Source organism: Curcuma longa, chromosome 9 (genome assembly GCF_044706935.1).
Source record: "Curcuma longa cultivar G26 ecotype Majalengka, Jawa Barat chromosome 9, ITB_CL_G26_1.1, whole genome shotgun sequence".
Classification (NCBI taxonomy): Eukaryota; Viridiplantae; Streptophyta; class Magnoliopsida; order Zingiberales; family Zingiberaceae; genus Curcuma; species Curcuma longa.
Window position 1 is genome coordinate 9,657,280 of NC_133869.1, and position 23,452 is coordinate 9,680,731.

The 23,452-nt window shown below is 37.4% G+C and overlaps 6 protein-coding genes across 6 annotated transcripts; 4 read left to right on the top strand and 2 right to left on the bottom strand.

Annotated features, from left to right (window-relative positions):
- Window positions 1–405: 405 nt before the first annotated feature.
- LOC141835354 (putative pentatricopeptide repeat-containing protein At3g11460, mitochondrial) lies at window positions 406–2,741 on the bottom strand. The gene has a single exon (XM_074722800.1). The coding sequence runs from the start codon at window positions 2,739–2,741 to the stop codon at window positions 870–872; it is 1,872 nt and encodes a 623-aa protein (XP_074578901.1). The 3' UTR covers window positions 406–869.
- A 2,764-nt stretch (window positions 2,742–5,505) lies between these two features.
- On the top strand, window positions 5,506–7,865 carry LOC141835265 (uncharacterized). Its single transcript, XM_074722699.1, has 4 exons — window positions 5,506–5,628; window positions 5,731–5,852; window positions 7,245–7,300; window positions 7,366–7,865. The coding sequence occupies exons 2-4, from the start codon at window positions 5,733–5,735 to the stop codon at window positions 7,685–7,687; spliced, it is 498 nt and encodes a 165-aa protein (XP_074578800.1). The 5' UTR covers window positions 5,506–5,628; window positions 5,731–5,732; the 3' UTR covers window positions 7,688–7,865.
- Window positions 7,866–8,653: 788 nt separating this feature from the next.
- Window positions 8,654–10,733, top strand: LOC141835380 (elicitor-responsive protein 3-like). Its single transcript, XM_074722829.1, has 7 exons — window positions 8,654–8,747; window positions 8,829–8,933; window positions 9,075–9,201; window positions 9,880–9,951; window positions 10,018–10,063; window positions 10,143–10,407; window positions 10,513–10,733. The coding sequence occupies exons 1-7, from the start codon at window positions 8,702–8,704 to the stop codon at window positions 10,548–10,550; spliced, it is 699 nt and encodes a 232-aa protein (XP_074578930.1). The 5' UTR covers window positions 8,654–8,701; the 3' UTR covers window positions 10,551–10,733.
- A 592-nt stretch (window positions 10,734–11,325) lies between these two features.
- Window positions 11,326–12,182, top strand: LOC141835414 (uncharacterized). Its single transcript, XM_074722868.1, has one exon. The coding sequence runs from the start codon at window positions 11,430–11,432 to the stop codon at window positions 12,057–12,059; it is 630 nt and encodes a 209-aa protein (XP_074578969.1). The 5' UTR covers window positions 11,326–11,429; the 3' UTR covers window positions 12,060–12,182.
- A 913-nt stretch (window positions 12,183–13,095) lies between these two features.
- LOC141835295 (nucleobase-ascorbate transporter 1-like) lies at window positions 13,096–15,274 on the bottom strand. The gene is made up of 3 exons (XM_074722733.1): window positions 15,239–15,274; window positions 15,006–15,166; window positions 13,096–13,633 (listed from the first exon to the last, which is right to left on the bottom strand). The coding sequence occupies exons 2-3, from the start codon at window positions 15,129–15,131 to the stop codon at window positions 13,421–13,423; spliced, it is 339 nt and encodes a 112-aa protein (XP_074578834.1). The 5' UTR covers window positions 15,132–15,166; window positions 15,239–15,274; the 3' UTR covers window positions 13,096–13,420.
- A 4,470-nt stretch (window positions 15,275–19,744) lies between these two features.
- On the top strand, window positions 19,745–22,560 carry LOC141835294 (uncharacterized). The gene has a single exon (XM_074722732.1). The coding sequence runs from the start codon at window positions 19,803–19,805 to the stop codon at window positions 22,506–22,508; it is 2,706 nt and encodes a 901-aa protein (XP_074578833.1). The 5' UTR covers window positions 19,745–19,802; the 3' UTR covers window positions 22,509–22,560.
- The last annotated feature ends 892 nt before the right edge of the window (window positions 22,561–23,452 follow it).

Below are 23,452 nucleotides of genomic sequence, written 5' to 3' on the forward strand. Positions count from 1 at the left end.
GGGGGTAAATTGTAAATTTTGCATCTAAGAAACAGGAAATAAACTAATATTAATTCATCTTACAGTAATAAAATAGATTGAGTCTATAATTCAACTATTTATTAGTATGTAAATACTATTATATTAATTGTCAAATAGGAGGATGTTTCATACCATATGAACTCCTTTGGCCATTTTTCTTCTTTTTAATTTTCTATATTTTCCCCTGATTTTCAAGAAACCCTAACAAGAGAGTTTGGCATAAAACATTCAATAACACTGACAGATAAAGAAACACTTTGCATTGCTAATAGCCAAGTCTTTCAATGAATGTGAATCTTCACACCTTTATTAAAGAATGACCTGTTGATAGCTTTACAAAGCCTTTCACTAAGTTATGCATTAAATTGAACAGAATGTCTCATTACTCTCATCCAACAACACCAAAGCTACCTATCAACTAATTCCTCTTTTCTGAAGTAAGATTACTGTATAAGCAAATTGCAAACTTTGAGACATGTTGGTTATCTAGATCATGTAGTTGGTCATGTAGTTTCGAACAGATTAAGATGTTAGAGGCTTAAGGTGCATCATAACTTCTACAACTTATGCAGCATTTATCGATAAAAGATCTTACCTCAGACAAAACTAAGTGAGCAAAGTGGCATGGCATCAACCTCATTTGTAAAGAACCAAATACACCACTTGGTGTTCTGAACTGTCTTGTTATTGTTTCATATTGCAAAAAGGTCTGATTCCCATTTAAATGCATTGGCTTCCATCAGCTTGTAATTCACAGTATGTTCAATAATTCAATTGAAAGATTCCTAAAACCGCATCTTAGATATCTTAATGTGGTCCCTGAAGCAGCATATGCAGAATTTCTAACTTCACCAATAATCTTTGCAAGAACATGTCCCTCCTTCAAAATGATGGAAGCGACTTGCATCCCTCACAACGAATTTTCGATTAACAATATGGGAGACTGTCTTCATAAAATGATGGCAGTCCTCACATACCCTCAAGTTCTTGATCACCACAATTTCTTCCCCAGATTCAGTGTTCAGGAGACCGAAAGTAAGTGCCAACTTTTCACTATGAATACCGGTCAGTGGCACATTTTCCGTCGTCTTATTTCTATACACCCCATTATCATTCTTGACCATAGCCTCCAACTGAAGAATCATCTTGTAAATCCTATTTGCCTGTGGATGAGAATGGTCGTCCGCCATGAACAAATGAACCTTACCCTTATAATCAACATAACTACATCCAGGGTCCTTCTTCAGTCCATTTTGTTTCATCATAGCTCGAATTCTCACCACACCATCTAACCTCCCAGCGTCCGAGTATATGTTTGACAGAAGCACATAGTAACCAACATTTGTCGGATCAAGCTTACTGACTTTCTCAAAAGCCAGCTCTCCCAATTCCACATTTTTATGGATCTTGCATGCTCCCAACAATGCACCCCAAATAGGACCATCAGGCTCCATCGTCATCGACACAATCAAATCCCAAGCCTCCTTCAACCGGCCAGCGCGACCCAAAAGGTCTACCATGCAAGCATAGTGCTCTCTACTTGGCATTATACCATGCACTGTCTTCATGGAAGCGAAGTACTCCATTCCTTTGTCGGTCATCCCTACATGACTACAAGCTGACAATACACTAACCATGACGACTTCATCAGGCTTAATTCCTTCCTCCAACATTTTATCAAACAGAAACAGTGCTTCATCGCCATGTCCATGCATCCCATATCCAGCAATCATTGCTGTCCATGAAACTATGGTTCTCTGATGCATTTCGTCGAATACTTTGCGTGCTTGAGCCAAATCTCCACACTTGGCATGCAGATTGATGAGTGCATTCTTTATGTGAGTGTTGGAAGCATATGAATCCTTTTGGTTGATGGAATTTTCTATTCTCCGTCCAATGGAGTAGGCGCCAAGGTTGGCGCAGGAGGAGAGCACGCCAATGAGTGTGATGGCATCTGGTTCTACTGAGGGAGATTCCTTCATCTTGTCGTAGAGAGCTAACACTTGATGAGCGAGGCCATTCTGGGCATAGCAGGAGATCATGGCGTTCCAGGAAACAAGGTCTTTTCGTTGGTCGGGCATTTCGTCGAACAGTTGGCGAGCAACGTCGACGGCGCCGATTCTGGAGAAGCACGAAAGCAGGCAGTTCGCGACTGAAGGAGCGGAGGCGAGAGAGGATCTGAAGGCGACGCCGTGGAGCGGCGGAATTGAAGCCGGAGGAGCGGCGGGTAGGAGCGCGAGGAAGGTGACATCGTCGAAAGGGACATCCGCAAGTCGCATGCGGCGGAACGTGGCAAGGGCGGCGGGGGAGGGGGAGGATGCGAGGGCGTGGCCGGAAATGAGGGCGTTGAAGGCGGACGTAGCGACTTCGGCAGCAGGGAGCTCGTCGAGGAGACGGCAGGCGAGGGGGAGGAGGCGGAGGCGGGAGTAGGCGGTGACGACGGTGGTGAGGACGTAGGCGTCGGCGGGAAGGAGCCCGGACTTGAGGGAGATGGCGTGGAGGTGGAAGGCGGCGGCGGGAAGGGAGAGGGCGGCGGCGGCGAGAAGGGCGGAGGGGAGGAGGGAGGCGATAGGGATGGGCGGCTGAGGGTACCAGAGAAGGGTGTGGCGGAGAAGAGAGAGTGCCTTGTGGTGGCGTCCGGAAGCGGCGAGTTGGCGGAGGCCGACGGCGGACAAGCAGGCGCCGCCGCCGCCGCTGGCGTGGGCAGGGACGGATTGCATGGTTCATGGCCCTTCCGTTCAATTTTGGATAAAAAAAAAAAAAATTGATTCGCTCAAAGTAAACAGAAAAAAATTATTCTTTTTTATTTATTGGTTCTTCAAGGTAAACAGGACATTAGTGTACTCTAATTTGTTGCTAAAAACTAGCTAGGGCTAGGGTTAGGCTTGGTGCTTGGGGTTATTGAAGATTCAATTTGATTTAGTTTGATTTGGTAAATTTATTTGAGCACTTGAGCGTTGATTGATCGAGCACCTAAGCCTTGATCTCTTATAACGCCTTTAACAAAGATCTGAATGGGTTGCGCTCCTAAGCCCAAATACGTGAGGGTCTCTGTACGAAGGCCAATTGACGCAGCGGTTGCAATGACATCAGTTGCAAAAGGAAGTGCGTCCAGTAAAGATGAAAAAGGATACATGCTTTGTATAATTTTTAATTGCTCTTTTCTCCATAAGGTAATGATATTAGCATCACAAGAGGAAGAAGATGATGATAACATGAGTATATGCTATCTCATCGTTTACCACCACTCTCTTCTAAAAGTTAAAAAAATAAAAAAAAATTCTCAGCAAGCCTTTTGACACGTATTATTCCGTTTACAAAGTCAAGCAACGAACACACGTAAAGGGACAAGGAGGCTCATCCCCCTCGCTCTTCCCTCCCCTATTTCCTCCAATTCTTATATCTTTGTCTCCTCGAAGACATCCGATAAAATTAGAATGATACGATTATACCTTTAAAATTTTAATTAATAAAATAAATTTATTTTAAAAAATAAGAAATTATAAAATCCTCTTTTTAATCCTTTTCGGCCGACCACCTCTTGCCCTCAAAAAAAATTTCCTCCTTTAGTTTATGATCATATTTTTCTTTACTTCCCTTTCCTTTTTTGACCTTTCGATTTTGCTATTTTAAAAATATATACCATACTTATTTGTTGTTCTTTATATGCTAATTATTAGTTTGGTGCTTTTGAGTTTCATTCTTTTGGAGCGTTAGTTGTTAGCTATTTATTAGTTTTATCAGATTGATCCTAAGTATTTATTAGTTTTATCAGATTGATCCTAAGTAAACATGCATTAGGGTTTCATAATAAATAAAGTTTATCTTAAAATTGATATGATATTATTTTTAGAGGTGTCGATTAATTGTTTCAATTAAAAAATAAACCAAACTAAATTTAACTTTTGATTGAGTCTTTTTATTAATTCAATTTGATTTAGTTTGATTTGGTAAATTTATTTGGTTGGGCTTGGTTTATAAAAAAAATAGATAAAAATCAGAGAAACCCTTTTTTTTAAAAAACATCAAAATGACACCTATCAAAAAAAAAGGCATCCTATTTGATATCCTACCTCACTAACTCTCCAATAAAATGAACAAAGTTGTCCTTAAATATAATATTTGATATTAGTTGTTACGGGTGGTATATGATCCGGCCCACGAGGACTAATCTAAGCCCGAGATATATCGGATAGAAGGTTAACTCGACCTTACATTCGGCTCACTCGGGAGCCCAAGTCAACCACTCACTCGGGAGTGCCTGACTCTCCCACCACTCAGGAGTCTAACTCGATCTCTCTCTTTGCTCGACTCCCAGCTCGGCCTCGTGATCCCCGAGCCTTATCGAGCACTCGGCCATGCCCTACTTGTCTCGCCTATTTCCTACATCAAATCGATTCCCCCTTTTATCTTTATCAGCCAGTTAAATCATCGCCAAGAGTAATTACGTGACATGATCGTCTGCCCCTGTTGTTACAATATGGTGCTGAGTGATGTGATTTCATACTATTATGATAATAATGAGACATTTTTCACACTTTGATGGGATATATTTTTTGATAAAATCTTCAACCGTGGATATTCTCCTTAATTAATGACAAGACATGACTATATGATTCTTCACTACTGTCGTCTATATAATCTCCCTTTTGTACAGATTATGCATATTTTCTACTCCCTCACATATATTAAATAAAATATTCGAGCTCAATGAATTATATGCGTGGCTAGTGACGTGTAGTAGTTATTAAATCGTTGTAGTAGTTATTAAATTATAGTTACTATAATATTATAATAGTTACAAATTTATAACTATTATAACATAAAATTTATTTTATTCAATAATATTTATATTGTAATAATTATGATTTTATAATTATCATAATATAAATTTATCTTGTTCAATAATATTTATATTATAATTGATATATTATTATAATAATTATAATTTTATAATTGTTATAACAAAATATATCTTATTCATACAATTAGCAACTAGCAACTAGCGGATAGAATTTGATGGTAAAAGATAATAATGTGAGAATAATATACTGATGCATCATTTTATGATTTCCTTTTAATTAAAAATAAAAAATGCACTACCTTGATCATTCTAAAAAAAATAAACCCCCTTTGATTTTTGCTAAAAGAATTAATCAACATAATTCTAATTGAATTTGATAAAATTATTATTAAAAATTGGTAAATTCGATTAAAAATTAATGGTGGATTCTCCGAGAATCCTCGTTAGATTCGATTGGTTTGACTTCTCTTTCATTGGCATTTGGTAAGCAGCGCCAGCTGTAAGCTTACAAGTCCACGGCCCAATATCCCTAAACTCATTCATGATCCTATCCAAGATCCCGTCTAATTTCGTCCTTACAATCCTCCATTCGAGGAGTAAGCTACTTGAACTACCGTAGGATTAATTTTCAAATCTGTGAACCATACGACTTCTTGGATAGGATCCACACCGGAACTCGATCTCTCAAAACCCTAATCAAAGCATCAAACCCTCGTCTCGCCAGAGAGGATAAACGGGAGATCTCGCGCTACTGCTGATCTGAAGTGCTCTCGTTTCCATTCTTCCTCTCCTCGTCAACTCCGGTAGGTTTGTCCTCTCTTGTTTCTTTCGTGTCCATCTTTGAGTTGGTATTTTGCTACGCCCTTTGTTGCTGCTTCTTATGGATTTCAGCGCTTCGTTTCTAGGTATGGAGGCGCTGTGCCAAAGCAAGAGTGATGGAGCTGCTGCTTTCTACTCCATGGTGGAATTGCTGGTGGCGGAGTCTGTTCTGGTGACCGAAAGGTTTCTCCTTTGGCTTCTACTCGCAGTAAGGGTTCTCCTTTCTTGTGTGGATATTCTCCTTTACTTGGTCGAGTTGCATAAGTAGTGAGATTTTTAGCTTCGTGTGCATTTGTCATGTCGATCTAGAGCCTTGCTTAATTGAGTAGATCAATAGATTTTGCAGTCCTTTCAAGTGCAGTTGTGCTTATTTGTGGTTGACTTAGTCATTACAACTTTGGCTAAATCCAAGTAGATTGATGTTCTCTTCAAAGGTTTTCTAGGTCCCTTGTTTTTTGACAATGTTTACTTAGTTTATCTCATCTATCATTTTCCCCTCAGTCACAGAGTCTTAGTTTGAAGGAAAGGCTAGATGCTTGACTCCAATTTCTTTATTTGTAACTACAGTAGGGTTTATTCATTTTTGTTTCCTACCTTGTATATCGCCAACTTGTTACTGATCACCGTCTCTAATTGATAAATAAAAATTACACTAATGTGTAGATGCTTGTAGTTGGTTCCTGTTTGGGAGTAAAAGTTCATGTAAAGAATCCTAGATTCTTTTAGTGCAATAATGCAGCCACAATTCATGGAGGATGGAGGTTTATGTATAAGATTTTTGGTAACTGATCTCTTAAGTCAGACTGCTACCACCTAAAGTTATTTCCTGAATTCTAAGATGAAGGTGGTTGACTTGTGTTTTTTTTTAGAAAAAAGGATTTTAGGGTTGACTTGTGTGGTATGTTTTTCAATCTGGTGCATATTACCAATGGAGTTTTTTTTCCTTTGCAACTCACATGTTTTATAATTCATTTTTTCTTTGTTTCTGTCACAATCAGTAATGCTTTTAACCTTGCCTACAATGATACATATGGTTTGTTCGACTTTGTTAGGCACGGTCTATTTTCCGTCCTAGTGATGAACTTTTTGCCGATACCCTGATCAATCTTTCACTTTTTCCATGTGTAGAATTCTATGCTGTGGCATCTATTTTTTCCCTCAAACAGTCCTTAATTTTGAATTGTTTTCGCAAGCATGTCAGCATAGAAGGGATGGCAGTGAACTTTCATCTGCCCTAATGTTAAATTTGCAATTTAGAGCTTAATACGAGAACCATTGACTGTGTATCGACAGTAGTGCTTTTAGTTTATGTTTTACACACCCAAATGAAACGGAACATATGTTCGTCTGATTTGAATTGTTTTCGCAAGCATATCAGCATAGAAGGGATGGCAGTGAACTTTCATCTGCCATAATGTTAAATTTGCAATTTAGAGTTTCATACGATAACCATTGACTGTGTATCGACAGTAGTGCTTTTAGTTTATGTTTTACACACCCAAATGAAACCGAACATATGTTCGTCTGATTCGGCTCCCATGTTTCCTTGATAACATGGACTTTTCTGGGTTTTTTTCAATTAAAATGAACTGTGTTTCAGGCAGGATCTTCAAGTAAAGCTGCCCTCTCTGGTGAAGAGTCGAAAGTGATTTATGGGTAAGTTCTCCTGACCTTTAGTAGACTTAGTTATAGTGGCCTTTACTCTGTGTTCTTTCTTGAAGAATGATACGAAGAAGCAAACACAATGCTGTCCCAGAGAACAAGGATGATGGCGAGTCAGATGATAACGGGGATGACGAAGACGACGAGGATGAAGATGGTCCGGAAGATGATGGAGGCGATGATGATGGGTCCGGAGAAGAAAATGATAATGAAGGCGATGAAGAGGATGACGACCTTGAGGCCAATGGAGGAAGTGAAGAGGAAGATGACGAGGACGATGATATTGACGATGACGGTGAGGATGAGGATGATGATGGAGAAGATGAAGGCGATGAAGATGACGAAGAGCTACCGCAGCCACCTACCAAGAAGCGGAAGTGAGCCACCTCACTGTTTTGTTTCTGTACAAGTCTGGGTTCAATTTAGGCTGAGGGTTAGCATCAAGGTGGATTTAGTCGCCCCCGAATCAAACTCGATATCCTTATTTGCGTGTTGTATGGTAAACATATCGCTACTGGTAGACATTCAGAACAAGCTATTGATTCTCTGCTTGGATTTATACCCCTTGTGTTTTATTTTAATTTTAAGTTCTTTCTTATTTATTCTAGTGAAGAATCGATAGAGAGGAGCGAGCCTTAGTCGCTCTCGATAGACATTGAGTGGTTGTCAAGTGTGGAGGGCGGTTAGGGGTAGTCGTTAGCGAAGGCCTAGGAGTCGTCATCGAGTGTGGGTGGTGTAAAGTGTCGAGTCTAGAGGAGGGTGAATAGCAATGGTGGTCAAGGACAAATGCTTAGGGTTGTGGATAGTTGACCATGAGAATTAGGGTTATAAGATGAAGATAAGGGATGACAACACCTATGATTGAAGTTAATATTTTTGTCAGATTTTATTAATTTAATTTTAATAATTTTTTTTTAAAATGATTTTTTTATTTTCTATATTAAGAAAATTCTCTTACATTCTTGGTTGTTTTGGTTTTAGGGTTTTTTTTGAAAGCAAAATTATATCTTTTTGTTTTCATATTTTTAATGTTTTATTTTTATAAGTTTTTTAAAAATTAATCCATGTAAATTGAATAATTAATATAAAAAAATCGTTCAAATATGGAATGAAATTATAAAAAAAATAAAAAATATATTTTGAATATTAAATTCACGATAAGAAGTTATTTTGATAATTTTTAAAAAAGATTTGTAAATTTTCTGCGAACATGTAAAAGTCGTTGACCAGAAGAGGTCTGACTATTTCAACGGTAAAGCGGTTTGACTTGCCATTGGTTTTTCATCGGGTTGACTTTTTTTTTTTTTTTGACGGTTCTTCAACGCAGAGGTAACCGCTCTTTTCCTCGACTCCGTTTGTCGCTTTCCTCCCCAGATTCCTCCCTCTTCGATCTCCATGTCGTCGTTTTCCGGAATCCAAGGCCAGATCCTCGAGGTCACAGGTGACGCCACGAATCCCTTTTCCTCCCTCCGCGCGATCGATTAACCTCCCATTTGATGGCCGCCTTTTGTTCGGGGAGCAGTGGTTGGATGCAGCAATTTGAGGGACACCGAGCTGTTCTCGCGGCAGGATCCCTACGTCTGCATCGAATACGCCAATTCCAAGTTCCGCACTCGCACCTGCACAGGTTGGTCCCCTTTTCTCCCCCATCGCGTGCCTTCGATTGCCTTGGATTTGCTTTTAGGGTTTGCAAGGTCGCGCTTTGTCGGTCGGTCCGAAATGAGGGGATTTTGCTTTTGCTTTTAAAATGCGACTTTTGGGATCGTAGATGGCGGAAGAAACCCCAACTTCCAGGAGAAGTTCCAGATTCCTCTCATCGAAGGCCTTCGGGAGTTGCATGCCACGGTCTGGAACAGCAACACCTTCACCGCCGACGATTTCATCGGCAACGGCAGGTTCATCTCCTTGTCTTGATTCTTCAAGCTCCAAGTTTGATTTTGCTCCCCGTTACTCCGCCTAGGGTTTCGACTTCTAGAATGATCAAACTACTTCCTTTTCTTCTATGCATTTGGCTATTGAATTAGGATCCCGAAGGATTGAACTGGATCCATCTTCTTCTCAGGATTCAATTGCTCCATGTTACTCCGTCTAGGGTTTCAACTGCTAGAATGATAAAACTAGTTCCTTTTCTTCTACATTGTGATTTTTTTGAATCTCCATATTCTGGATATGCATTTGCCTATTGAATTAAGACGCAGAAGGATTGACCATGATCCATCTTCTTCTCAGGATTCAATTGCTCCATGTTACTCTGTCTAGGGTTTCAACTGCTAGAATGATAAAACTAGTTCCTTTTCTTCTACATAGCGATTTTTTTGAATCTCCATATTCTGGATATGCATTTGCCTATTGAATTAGGATCCCGAAGGATTGACCATGATCCATCTTCTTCTCAGGATTCAATTGCTCCATGTTACTCCGTCTAGGGTTTCAACTGCTGGAATGATAAAACTAGTTCCTTTTCTTCTACATAGCGATTTTTTTTTTTTTTTTTGAATCTCCATATTCTGGATATGCATTTGCCTATTGAATTAAGACTCAGAAGGATTGACCATGATCCATCTTCTTCTCAGGATCCAATTGCACAAGGTCCTCTCCCAAGGTTATGATGACAATTCTTGGCCTCTACAGACCAAACATTTGAAGTAAGACCTAATCACAATTATCTTCTGTTTTATATGAGCTGAAGCTTGCCTGAATTTGTCTTGAAGGTTTGCTGGAGAGGTGAAGGTCATCATGCACTTTCAAACTACATTCGTAAGTTCGATAACTTTACTATCTGTATATCCAATCCAACTAGAGATCACTAGTAAATTCCATCTGAATTGTTTGTGAGCAGCAAAGCTCTGCAGCAACCTCTCCATCTGCCCCACCATACTTGCCGGGAGCACCACCACCGGCATATGTCCCTGCCTATGCTCCATATGCACCGGGAGCTTATCCGGCAGTCAGCGTGTATGCCTCATATCCTTTTCCATCTTCCAGCTATCCGCCGCCGCCGCCGCAAGTCTACGCGACACAAGCTTATCCTCTTCCTTATCCGACGCAGCCCAGCTTGCTGCAGTACCCTCCTCCAGCAGCACAGCCTTACTACCCACCAGGTGAGTTTCAGAAGGCATCATCATCATCATCATCATCTTTTGATCTAGTGTCGAAGTTACTGAAATGCATGAGCAAAATTTTACACATTTGAAATCTTTTTACAGGGTCTTACCCTGGTGCTTACTATCCACCACCTTATTAAGAGATTGATGCTATAATGTTGAAACTCAATTCTTTGTCTTCCAAGGTTCTGTTCATGGAGAAATATGTTGTACCTTGTTCAAGTATTGTATTCTATCAATCTTTTGTAATTTACATTCTTTTTTTTGTAATTTACATCCAAGCAAAACAATGTATAGTAGACGAAATCCTTTATAAAGTTGTGTAATTTGTCTATAACTTTATCCAAACTCATTACAAACTCAACTAATTCTGGAGGTGGATGATTTTTTCTTCTGATTCATCCATTAGGTAAATCCGAAAATGTTTATGGTAATTCACCCAATAGCTAACTTTCACGGTCGAAAATCCTTGTAAATTTTGAACTTTGAATTGTGATACTCAATTCATCAAATGATTTTTTCCCCTTCTTAGAGTAATTCTAGAATGATAAGAGAAATTATAAATTTTTTTGCTAAATAATAAAAATTTAATAGCTTGTATAAAATTATTCAAAAATTATTAATAAATCAAAATTAAAGAAATATAATAAACATATTAAAATTAGAAGTGGTGAGGTAAAAAGGAAAGCAATGGTCGCACATTAAATTGAAAGTAAAATGTGAGAAAATTTTGAAAAGAACAAAATTCAAACCCTAATTAAATGCACTTTTGTAAATTTTCCTTTACACAAACCCTAGTCCATCACAATGAGCGGGCCCACTTATTTTCCCAATTTTCTAAATAAAAAAATTATATCAAAAAAACAAGTTAAAACTTAAAACTACAACATTTTTAAGGCAAACTCTCCTCTTCTCCTTCACCAAATGCCAAGTTCTACTCCAAAGTCTTCAAAACAGCCACCTTTTTCTTCTCCTTCCATAAAAATCCCTCCTTTTTTGGCTCCGTCCGCCGGCGGCCGATGAAGAAGCTAGGAAGCGCCAAAGGCCGGAAGGTGCACCCGTCCCTGACGCCCAAAGGCCACCTGGCCGCGCTCCCCGCGGCCGTGCTGGCCCTGGTGGCGACGCTGACGGCGGAGGAGCAGGAGGTCCTGGCCTACTTGCTCTCCGGCGGCGGGAGGTGGTGGGTGGAGCAACGTCGCCGGCGGGCGCACGCCCCGGAGCTGGGTTGCGGCTGCTTCGGGTGCTACACGAACTTCTGGGCGCGGTGGGACGCGTCGCCCAACCGGCACGCCATCCATCTCATCATCGACGCGGTGGAAGAGAGCCTGGAGAGCGCGGAGCGCGACCTCGGCTGCGGCGGCCGGCGGCGGAGGCAGAGAGCGCGGAAAGGCGGCGACTTGGCGGCCGCGGAGGGCTCGGGGTTGGACGCGAAACGGTTCCCGGCGGTGGCTGGAGGGCGATTGGCCATCGACAATGGAACTGACTTCCATGATAACGATAACGTTGATGACGATAAAGAAGAAGAGGAGGAAGATGAAGAAGAAGAAGAAGATAATGAAGTTGATGAGAAGAACAGCCATGAGAGCAAGAGCTCAGTGAGGAAGCTCATGAGTTACATTGGGGAAAGTGTTTGGGGAGTTTGGAACTGAAAAGAAGAAAAGAAAGAGATCAAAAAGGAAGGATTGTTCCAAGGATTTGAGATCAAAAAGCTTGATGAATGCTCAATCTCACTCCACATACTTTCTCCCAACACTTGTTCTAAGATTTCTCTGTTTCTTCCATGTAGAAAAAAAAAGCAAATTTTTGCATTGATTGCGTTAAATTTTCTTGTCAGATTCTGATTTCAAAGTAGAAGAACGTTTGCTTGGCCTTCAATCTACAGTCCTGTTTTAGAAATATGTTCAGAGAGAAAAGTCAACTCCTGAAGCTTCAGCTGATAAATTTAGTTCCTTCCATATTATCAGAAACTAATATTTCAAAAGCTCAATATGAAATCTGGCTAAATTTTCAGTCAATTCTTGGAAAACTTTGGAATAAAGAGCTGCCATTGCCAATTGGCACTGCCACTGCCTTTATGTTGTGGCATCTGTTCTCCTCAATAATTGCCATCTTTTTATTGTTTTGATTTATTTTATGATTAAAAAAATGTTTATTGGATCAGGACAAGTTTGGTTTAGGGTTTACAGACAAATTTCAGCTCTGGGAGACTACAGTGATGGCCCAAAGCACAAGGACTTTGGTACCTTCAGAAGAGGCCATTTTTTCTTGTGCAGCTTTTCCTTGTTTATGACTTTTTCTGTTTTGTGTGTTTGTCAGTTCCTTCCCTGTGTGTCATCCAAATTTGAGAGGTTTTCTTTTCTTGATAAGTTAAATTTTCAGTCTTCTTATTTCTTCACATAAATAATAAAATTTTTTAATTATTTATTTATTTTAATATATAAATTTTATTTTAAAATTTTATAAATAAATTTACATAGCAAAGGAGTTAAAAATAAAACAAATAGCCAAGAAGAAGTAGGTGAATACAAAGCAATGGCAATGGCAATGGCAATGGCAATGTACATGAATGAATGAGAAACTCACAACCAAGAGGAAGAGGTTTATATAGGCAATCGAAAACACCATCTCAAGAGGTTTGTAGCTAATGAAAAAGATGCATAAGCTTACGATACGATACGCTTCAAGGAATCGAATCGACGATAAATAGATGCATCGACTAGTGTTGATTATTTAACCAAGGGAACTACAGGCAGATGAAGCAGTTTCCTAATGAAAGGAAACATGAAACAAAATACAACAGAAGCTACCAGCATAAGCTACATCAAAGGAGCAGCAGCAAGGTGCCAACTAAAGAAGATCAAAGCCAAAGTATCGCGGTCAGATATCGGCTTAAGCCATGTTAATTCAAAAATGCAGGATCATGGACTGCCGAGATTGATGAAGAATATGCCAGCACGCACCACTTATCAAAATGAAGCAGCTCGGTGCTTTCGAAGAAGCTGAGCTTTTGCTAGGTTGGGGGAAAGAATCTGTTGAGATTGAAAGGAAGGGTATAGAACTCCTCGTTCCGGTTGTCGCCTCTGAATGTTCGGAACTTTACCCACCATGGCATGCCTCGGTCCTTCTTAGACTTCTCAACTTCCAATGTGTTATCGAGAAAAACACTGACGATCAACCCGACAGCAGGAGGTGACAGAAAGATAGTATTCAAGAATCCATTGAACTGCAAATAGATGCAGATGATGAACATTTAGTAACCGAAACTATTGAACTAGCACAATTGTTTGACAGAAATCATAACAAAGAATGGCACTATCCGTCGGTGTCAAATGATATGATCACCGATTGTTTGTTATAGTCCCTACGGGCTCCGGAAGCTTGGGGATGAAGCTAAAAATGCGGCAACAAGAAATGCATTGTTAACATTAACGTTATGAACATTGCATTCCAAATGCTGAAGTAATCAGTTGTGAATACTTCGAAAGACAATCATGTGGGGGTTTTTTTACTTATTCACCGGCAAGTTGATGAATGAGGATTTATCGAAATTCATATATACAAAGAAAAGTATAACAATACTATCTGTATAAATTTAAACTAGAATGTTATCAGCAATCGACAAACTATCTTTTTGCAATGTTTCCAGGTGCAGATGATGAACATTTAGTACCCAAAACTATTGAACTAGCACAATCGTTTGACAGAAATCATAACAAAGAATGACACTATCCGTCGGTGTTAAACGATATGATCACCGATTGCTTGTTATAGTCCCTACGGGCTCCAGAAGCATGGGGATGAAGCAAAAAATGCAGCTACGAGAAATGCATTGCTAACATTAACGGTATGAAAATTGCATTCCAAATTCTGAATTAATCAGTTGTGAATACTTCGAAAGACAATCATGTAGGGGTTTTTTTACATACTCATCGGCAAGTTGTTGAATGAGGATTTATCGAAATTCATATATACAAAGAAAAGTATAACAATACTATCTGTATAAATTTAAACTAGAATGTTATAAGCAATCGACAAACTATCTTTTTGCAATGTTTCCAGGTGCAGATGATGAACATTTAGTACCCAAAACTATTGAACTAGCACAATCGTTTGACAGAAATCATAACAAAGAATGACACTATCCGTCGGTGTTAAACGATATGATCACCGATTGCTTGTTATAGTCCCTACGGGCTCCAGAAGCTTGGGGATGAAGCAAAAAATGAGGCTATGAAAAATGAATTGCTAACAGTAACAGTATGAAAATTGCATTCCAAATGCTGAATTAATCAGTTGTGAATACTTCGAAAGACAATCATGTAGGGTTTTTTTACATACTCATCGGCAAGTTGATGAATGAGGATTTATCGAAATTCATATATACGAAGAAAAGTATAACAATACTCTCTGTACAAATTTAAACTAGAATGCTATGAGCAATTGACAAACTATCTTTTTGCAATGTTTCTAGGTGCCTAGTCAAAATGTGAATTTTACTTGCAAATTGTAGAGAGCCAAGAGCAGTTTGTTCGTTCGTTTAGAATTTAACTTGCTAATTTTCTAGTTATTTCAAAATGCTTCGAGAGATTACTAACCCATCCGGCGTGTGTATTTACAGGTGCATGACCAGAAGAAACCAGGGTATCGTTGAAATACTGTGGAACGGATATTCCGAGGAAAAGTGAGAGACCGGTGATGATGAGGTTTCTCATGGAGTTCATATTCGTGAACTGAAGGAAAGAAATTCCAACAGAAGCTACAGAAATACCAAAACAAATTAGAATTGTGGACGATATGAACTAAAAGTTCTCAGAAATCAAAGTCATACCGACGAGGCCAAAAAGGACACAGTAGATCGCTGCAAATATAGAAGGGATTCTCTCAGGTTCTCTAACTAATTGTTCTAGTACTATGAATCATCTCATATGTTTAAACTTTACTCAAGATATCGTATCATAAATAAACACCCAAACCATATCAGGGGTTGCTAGAGGGACTGGATGGCAGCATTTAGGTGTTTATGTGAACCTTGGAGCATTCCATTTGGTCGGGATTCCGGTTGCTATTTTACTTGGTTTTGCATTGCATTTGAGAGGGAAAGGCCTTTGGGTGGGCATTGTGTGTGGCTCCACAACACAGTCAATACTCCTTGTGGTGATAACAAGCTTCACAAATTGGGAACACCAGGTAAGTTCTTCATTGTTCAATCTAAACTCTTTAATTCGAACAATGCACTACATCTACAAGATGCTATTGTCTCATCATGATCTTATTTTTCAGGCAAAATTAGCAAGGGAGCGAGTATTCCATGAAAGATTATCTTTACATAATGAATTGAAATGAAGCGGCCATCAGCTTCTCTATATCGAAATTTCTATCTTGTCCTTTGAAAAAAAAGGAAATTATTTTTCTGATATTTCATAAGATAAAAGCATAAAACTAATGTTTGGTTGGATATGAACTCTTCAGAGTATTAGTTGCTAGCTATTCTGTGGCTCATTTTGGGAGAATTTTCAATTTATCTAAAAGAGTTTATTTTAATCTTGATAGAAGGGGAAATAACTAGCTTCCCAAATACTGAAACAAAAGTGAAAAAGAAAACAAAATTCTTATATTCATGATTGATTAAGTGGAGAAAAATATTTTTTAAAAAATATCAATTGTTTCCTCTCTTTTTGTTAATTTGTAAGGTTGATTATATATATATCACCGTACGTAAATCTCTTTTCTTTTCTAGATAGAGAAATTGCAAAAATACTATTATCTTAATTACATTTTACTTTTTCACATATGAGTTATGATACGATAAAACTTTAATAGTTTTGTGATGAAATTTTTTGAATAATTTGAAATTAACTCATAATTAATGACTAATCCATTTAGTTTAGTTGATCTGTCCAATTCAACTCACTTACAAATCTATTATTATATATATTTGATCTTTTGTAGACATCTCTTTTAAGTACTAATCAATTACAAATATCCATTTATAATATTAAATGCTTTTGATAATTAAATTGAATAATATATATATATATATATCTCAAGAAGCTGAGCGATATGCTAGTATTCAAATTCATTCCGTAGTAAGATAGAATCAATCTAGTCAACATAATGTAAACTTTGATCACCCACTCTAACTAAGCTAATTACTGGCACAACTCAACAAGTGTAGAAGTCTTCAAATTCTATATTATATCAAGTTTATAATGTATCAATTCATATATACTTCAAAGCAATCATATCTTGATCCGTGAAATTTTTAGGATAAAATTTCATTATAAACTTGCAAATATCATCACTGTTAATTATATTAAGTCAAATAAATTTTTAAGATCTAAAATTATACTAAGAGAAAGCAGTTCCATTAGAAGACTTGGGCTTCGTCAGCATGGTGAGGTCGAGTGGTTCTATGGGTTAACTAATGAAGAATGTAACGAATAAATTAAGATTACAATGTTATTTATAGACTTGAGTTAGGAATAATTAGAAATAAGATTGGAATAGAATTGACATTTATTAGGATTTCGAATTATCCGTCATGGATTAATTTAATTAAATTCATGCGCTTACAACCAAGAACAGATTTATTAATTTCATTGATAAATCTATATATCAAGCAACTAACAGAAGAATATGCTTTTTGGATTCAATGCAACAGCGTGATTTTATAATGGTTTAAATTAACCACTCGATGCCAAAACTGTATCAACTAAACTAATCCACAATGTAAACAGTAATTAACATCAACTAAACTAATCCACAATACAAACTGCAGTAAAATATAGAGGTAAATTAAGGTAATTTATAGTAATTAATACCACAACTAATCCTAGCTGGTTAATTAGAGCATGAATTAAAATTATAAGATCCAGAATCTGCAAATTATATTGCCATCTTAATTAATTTTAAATGAGGTTGATTCTTAATTAAAAAATTAATTTTTAGTATTTCACAATTAAAAAGAATCATGTGCCACGTGCTTGAACTTGAAATGAGCTCGTAAGTTTGTCAGAATCTCAAGAAGTAGGTAACCTTGGCAAAAGACGAAGATGAATTCGAAAAAGAAGATTCATCAACTTAAAAATTTTAAGATTTGGAGGTTAAGAGGTGCTTAACATATATCCGAGAATGAAATTAAAAGATATCCACTTCAAGGATTGAGAGGAAGAAACCATTAATACCAGAACAATAAGAAAAACCCTCACCTTCTAGAGCGAAGAAGTTCATGTCATCTCAACAAGTCAAAAGAACCTAAATCATAAAGATATATTCACGCCGGACAAAATAGTGATTATTCGGGAGATGAAAGATTAAAAGAGAATTGTAGATAAAACAAGTAAGAGAAGTTGGAAAAATGAAGAGAAGCCGTGACGTCGCTGTCTATATGATTTTTGTTGAAAAAGAAAATTTTATTCGATAATCAAAAGTTAACCAAAAATAGCTAAGCATATGTATAAATAAACCCTAAACCAAACTTTAGCTAAAAAAGTCAAAATACCCTAAAAGTTTAAAAATAAAAAATTATTATAATTAGTAAAAAACATGTTCGAAGCCTCCAAAAAATACACTAAACGATGTCTGATGGTTCAAAAGGGGATTGGTACATGTGAAATATTCTGAAAGAGCTTCGACTAGAAATCGACCGTGTCTCATTCTAGTACCTGAATCAAAAGTTATGACCTGTTGAAGTTCGACACCTCGTGCTTCACCCCTGCATCATATACTAAATTCAATTATAAAAAATAAAGATCATATAATATATTTTAAGTGTAGGGAGAAAGAGTATTACAAGTATCTTAAATTAATAAAAAAAAAATTCAAGTGGCACCCAAGAGGAAGGAGTAGTCAAGAAAAATTAGCCCCGTGATACGAAAAGACGGAGCACAACAATATCACGGGACAAATAACCCCATGATATTTCTATCAGTAAATTTGTTGAAACTTGATAAACTAGAAAATTGATCCTTTCCATCTTGATAGAAAAAAGGAGAAAAAAATACTTGTGGTACTCAAAGGAGGTTGCATTCTTGAGCAGGCGCTCGAATTGTAGTAAAAATTGAAATTCATTATCCAACGGTCTTACACGATCGATCTTACGATCATATGTGATGAAATAAATTGAGAAATTATAGTTGATTAATAAGGGAGAATATTTTTCTTAACTTTATTGAGATTCAATGTTTGCCCATTATAATAAGATTTATCTCGTAATAATCAATTTAACAGTGCCTCATGGGCTTAAACATGTGCTCCGAGTTCATGGATGAATAATGACAATTTTAACGGAGTGCGACAACTAAATTATTACAATAATAATCAATAGATTCTTCACCAGACAGACACGGTTTTCATTGCCATTGTCATCGCCATCGCAATCGCCATCGCCATATTGTTATTGCCTGGAAAATAACAATCCTTCAAAAATTGTGGTGCATTGCATTGCCGTGACCTATACACACCTCAGATAGCTACCTGCATTATGAATCATTGGCTTGGTCTGCTCATCAATATCGTATGATCATAGAATTTTCAATATCGGATAGTGAGTGATTTAATGAGGAAGAAGAAGAATTTGAAGAGTCGTGAAAGATGAGCACTCTTAACTCTTAGTCGTCGTCGATTTCTCCTCCGCCACTCATTGTTGCCACTCACATCGATCTCCCTTCATTGTCATAGATATTTTCTTTTGCCCTTGGCGGCCTCCACCAGCCATCCCCTTCCCTAATTAGCTTAATTAGCTTGTTGGAGGAATTAAATCTACCTAATTAATCAATCCAACAAGCTAAGTCTTGTTTTAATTAATTAATTCATTATAACTTGCCGATAAACTGACAACTTGAATTGATAGTTAAGACATCGATTGATATGTCGTGCAGTGTGCAGAATATCATGTTTATATATATAAGACAGATCAATTAGTTTGTAAAGATTATGGAAACATAGTTAAACTACACAAGTTCCTTATTATAAACTATTTAATTTCGTCTTAATAGAAAATAAAACTATTTTATTCCACTTGCATTTACAAAAATAGAGTACATGCATGAAATTAGATTGCGGTATATTTTGTCACTCTTTCGGCCGTCACCTCAGCTGCATTAATGTGGCGTCTCATCGACGGCATGCAGGAAGAAGCAGATATCGGCAATTTCCATCCTAGCTCCTAATTTCCACAAAAGAAAACGATCGATCCATCGATCGATCTGTTTATTGACCACTCGCTAGCTATAATTAATAGATGAATGCCAATTTCCACAGTGAGCACGTCGACGACTGATTCTTGCAATAATGGCCGATCGAGGGAAATAGACTCTTCATTCTTCAACATAAATAGCCATTGCCATTCTCATTGGGCTACTGCAAACATAACAATCCACCAACCAAAGACTATGGCAACGGCCTGGAGAAGCACACTCCGTTTCCGTCAGCCATGCCCACTGCACCACCCCCACCGCTGCTACCATCTTCCTCTTGTCAGGCTCTGCTGCCTCATCATCCTCGCCTTCCTTCGTGTAGAGGTAGAAGCGAGAGTGAGCAGCAAGGGGTGCTTGAAGAGGGAGAGGGATGCTCTCTTACTTCTCAAAGCCGCCATCAAAGATCCTTCCGCCCGCTTGTCTTCATGGCATGCCCAAGTAGACTGCTGCGCTTGGCCTGGCGTGGTCTGCCACAACAGAACAGGCAGCGTACGAGTGGCCGAGCTCAACCTTCAAAATCCAAACGCCCACCAAATCAATGAGAGGGAGACGGCTTTGAGGGGTGAGCTGCTGCATCCTTCATTATTGTCTTTAACTCATTTGCAAAGCTTAAATCTAAGTTCCAATGACTTTGAGGGCACCCAAATTCCACCACTTGTTGGCTCTCTTCACAAACTCAGGTATCTTGATCTTTCCGACTCCAACTTTGGTGGAACCATTCCCCCTCATCTTGAAAACTTAACTAATCTTCTTCATCTGGATCTCAACTCAAATTATTTTCCTAATGTTAGCCACAGTAGCCTAGACTGGCTCTCTGGCCTTTCTTCTTTGATTTATCTGGACATGTCGTATTTGAATCTCAGCTCTGCCTCCCATAATTGGATATCAGCAGTCAACATGGCACCTTCCCTTCAACAATTATATCTAGTAAATTGTAGTATTACTAATATCCCTCTTTCTGTCAATTTCCCTCTCAATAACCTCACTTCTCTCACAACTCTCGATCTTAGTTGGAATAACTTCAACTCCTCTTTTCCTAACTGGTTGTGGAATCTCACGAGCCTCTCGTCTCTTCGTCTTTCTCATTCTCGAATTCGAGGGGCATTGCCTAATGAAATTGGCAATTTAATCAACCTCACAGATCTTAATCTTAACTGGAATTTGCTCTCTGGTCCCCTTCCTAATACAATTTGGAAATTGAATCATCTATTACATCTCTACATGAGCTCTAATTTGCTTGGAATTTCTTTCCCAGTCGGGATTATGAATCTATCAAGCTTATCTACACTATGGCTTATTAATTGTTCCCTGAGTGGTCCAATACCCAGTGAGTTAGGAAATTTGACTGCTCTAAATAGTCTTTATCTTCCATATAATTCACTTTCTGGACCAATACCAATTGAGATTTGGAAACTAGTCAACCTAAATTATCTAGACCTCTCTTCTAATTGGTTGGAGGGTGAAATTACTGAGTTCCACCATTCTAATCTTACTTTGCTAGATCTCTCCTACAACAAAATTAGTGGTACTTTGCCACCAGCATCCCTACAGAGTTTGACTAAACTAAAAAATTTAAATCTTGGTTACAATCGACTTGAAGGCCTAATTCCCCCCTTGCCACCCAACCTAAATGTATTAGATCTATCCAACAATAATTTTTCAGGACTACTACCACCAGCTTTATTCATGCGAAGCCTACCATCCAATGTCTGCAATTCTTATAAACTTGAGTACCTCGACATATCCAATAACCAAATTTATGGCCAAATTCCTCAATGTGGGCAAAACAATTCACTTATTGAATATATTAATTTGGGAAACAATATGTTCTTTGGAGAAATTCCAAACTCTCTTGGAAACTTGGTGAGACTTAAGTTCTTGCACTTGAATAACAATAATCTAAAAGGGCATCTACCTTCGTCACTGCAAAATTGCACTCGGCTATTGATTGTTGATCTTGGTGAAAATGAATTCTCTGGAAATATACCTTTGTGGATCGGTCAAAGTTGGCATTATTTGGGCATTCTTCGACTCCGGTCAAATATGTTTGATGGCAATATTGACCCACAACTTGGGTATTTAAGAGATCTACAAATTATCGACCTTGCAAATAATAAATTGTCGGGGCCAATACCACATTCCTTTGGAAATTTCAGTACAATGATTTCAACATCAACACAATCACCTGATCTCTTTGAAGAAACAATAGAGCTCTTTGAAGAAACATTAGAACACGTACATGCATTTTGGAGTTCAAATGAAAGCATTACTTTAGTTACAAAAGGAGACCAACTTACCTTTTCGTCTATTCTTTATCTTGTGAAGAGTATAGATCTTTCAAACAATGGCTTGACAGATGAGATTCCTGAAGAATTAGGATATCTTGCTGGACTTTACAGTTTGAATTTATCAAGGAACTACTTCAGAGGCAAAATCCCAGATAGTATTGGTGGAATGAGTTCATTGGAAACTTTGGATTTGTCCTTCAATAATTTATCAGGGGTTATTCCTCAAGGTTTGTCACAACTAAATGCTTTGAGCCATTTGAACTTGTCTCATAACAACCTATCTGGAAATATTCTCATCGGGAATCAGCTTCAAACATTGGATGATGCATCCATTTATATTGGTAATCCTTATCTCTGTGGAGACTTAGTAAACAAGAGTTGCTTTCATGAGAACAACACCAATGCGACAAGCGAGGAGCATACAATGTTATCATCAATGTTATCAATTTATCTGAGTAGTGCACTTGGATATTTGGTTGGATTGTGGAGTGTGTTTGTCCTTCTACTGTTCAAGAGAAAATGGAGGTACTCTTACTTTAAGAAGGTCGATGAAATTTATGATAAAATTTATGTAACAATCAAGATAAGATTGAACAGAACAGTGAATGGTTAGTTTTTTTAGAAAAAAAATATAGTCTATGATGAATGTAATAATGAGTAATTTTCATTTTAGAATTGTGAGCTTTTCATTGTAAGCATGATGTATGTTTGTGATATTTTGCAAATGAAATAATATTATGGTTATGAAGTCAATGTAATTAAGCTATGACATAAAAGATACAATTCAATTAGTAATATATATGATCACATTCTTATCTATGCAACATGCACATTGAGTACTCAATGTGCATGTTGCATAGATAAGAATGTGATCATCATATATTACTTGTGCTTGCATCTAAATGAGGAAATAATCATATATGGGTTGCTTGTACATGGTGTTAAATCTCTCCCAATAGATCACGAAATTATTAATCATTATCTCAACTTTGCAAATTTTAAATTAAAAAGTTTTAAAGGTAAAATAATTTTTTTCTAAAAAAAAGTTTATGGGTATAGTAAATTGCTTGCATCTTCCTGATGAAGTCAAGTGGGATAATGATTATCATATGAATAATATTGATTTCATAGGTTCGATTGTAAATATTAAAAATAATCTTTTAAAACCTGTTGATTTGAAAGAATATTAGGAAATAGAAAAATTTAACATTGTCGAAAAATATTATCATTCTAAAAAATATATTCATAAATAATAACTAAATAGACACTTATATAGAGAAAAAATATCTTAATAAATTTAAAATCCTAAACCGACTTAGAATCCTAAAATAAAAAATATAAAAATTATCAAAAATACTCTAGATATTAAAAAATTTAAAAAATTATCAAAAATAGTAATAAAAATTTTCGGATCTTCCTATATGTACCATCTGACTTTCCTCCTTACATAATTAAATTCATCGTCAACTTTTATAGAAAGCTAAGGAAACAATAACACGGCCGCTAGGGCTTTGGTGCAATGGTTAGATACTACTTCACGAGTATCGAGAAAGGTAA

What these genes read in the sequence shown, in the direction of transcription:
- LOC141835354 (XM_074722800.1), bottom strand. Translation starts at nt 2,741, where the DNA reads ATGCAATCCGTCCCTGCCCACGCCAGCGGCGGCGGCGGCGCCTGCTTG.
- LOC141835265 (XM_074722699.1), top strand. Translation starts at nt 5,733, where the DNA reads ATGGAGGCGCTGTGCCAAAGCAAGAGTGATGGAGCTGCTGCTTTCTAC. An exon ending in TCCTTTGGCTTCTACTCGCA is followed by an intron (nt 5,853 to 7,244) that starts GTAAGGGTTCTC and finishes ACTGTGTTTCAG; the next exon opens with GCAGGATCTTCAAGTAAAGC. An exon ending in GAGTCGAAAGTGATTTATGG is followed by an intron (nt 7,301 to 7,365) that starts GTAAGTTCTCCT and finishes TCTTTCTTGAAG; the next exon opens with AATGATACGAAGAAGCAAAC.
- LOC141835380 (XM_074722829.1), top strand. Translation starts at nt 8,702, where the DNA reads ATGTCGTCGTTTTCCGGAATCCAAGGCCAGATCCTCGAGGTCACAG. An exon ending in GATTTCATCGGCAACGGCAG is followed by an intron (nt 9,202 to 9,879) that starts GTTCATCTCCTT and finishes TCTTCTTCTCAG; the next exon opens with GATCCAATTGCACAAGGTCC. An exon ending in ACAGCCTTACTACCCACCAG is followed by an intron (nt 10,408 to 10,512) that starts GTGAGTTTCAGA and finishes ATCTTTTTACAG; the next exon opens with GGTCTTACCCTGGTGCTTAC.
- LOC141835414 (XM_074722868.1), top strand. Translation starts at nt 11,430, where the DNA reads ATGAAGAAGCTAGGAAGCGCCAAAGGCCGGAAGGTGCACCCGTCCCTG.
- LOC141835295 (XM_074722733.1), bottom strand. Translation starts at nt 15,131, where the DNA reads ATGAACTCCATGAGAAACCTCATCATCACCGGTCTCTCACTTTTCCTC. An exon ending in TAAATACACACGCCGGATGG is followed by an intron (nt 13,634 to 15,005) that starts GTTAGTAATCTC and finishes ATCTATTTGCAG; the next exon opens with TTCAATGGATTCTTGAATAC.
- LOC141835294 (XM_074722732.1), top strand. Translation starts at nt 19,803, where the DNA reads ATGGCAACGGCCTGGAGAAGCACACTCCGTTTCCGTCAGCCATGCCCA.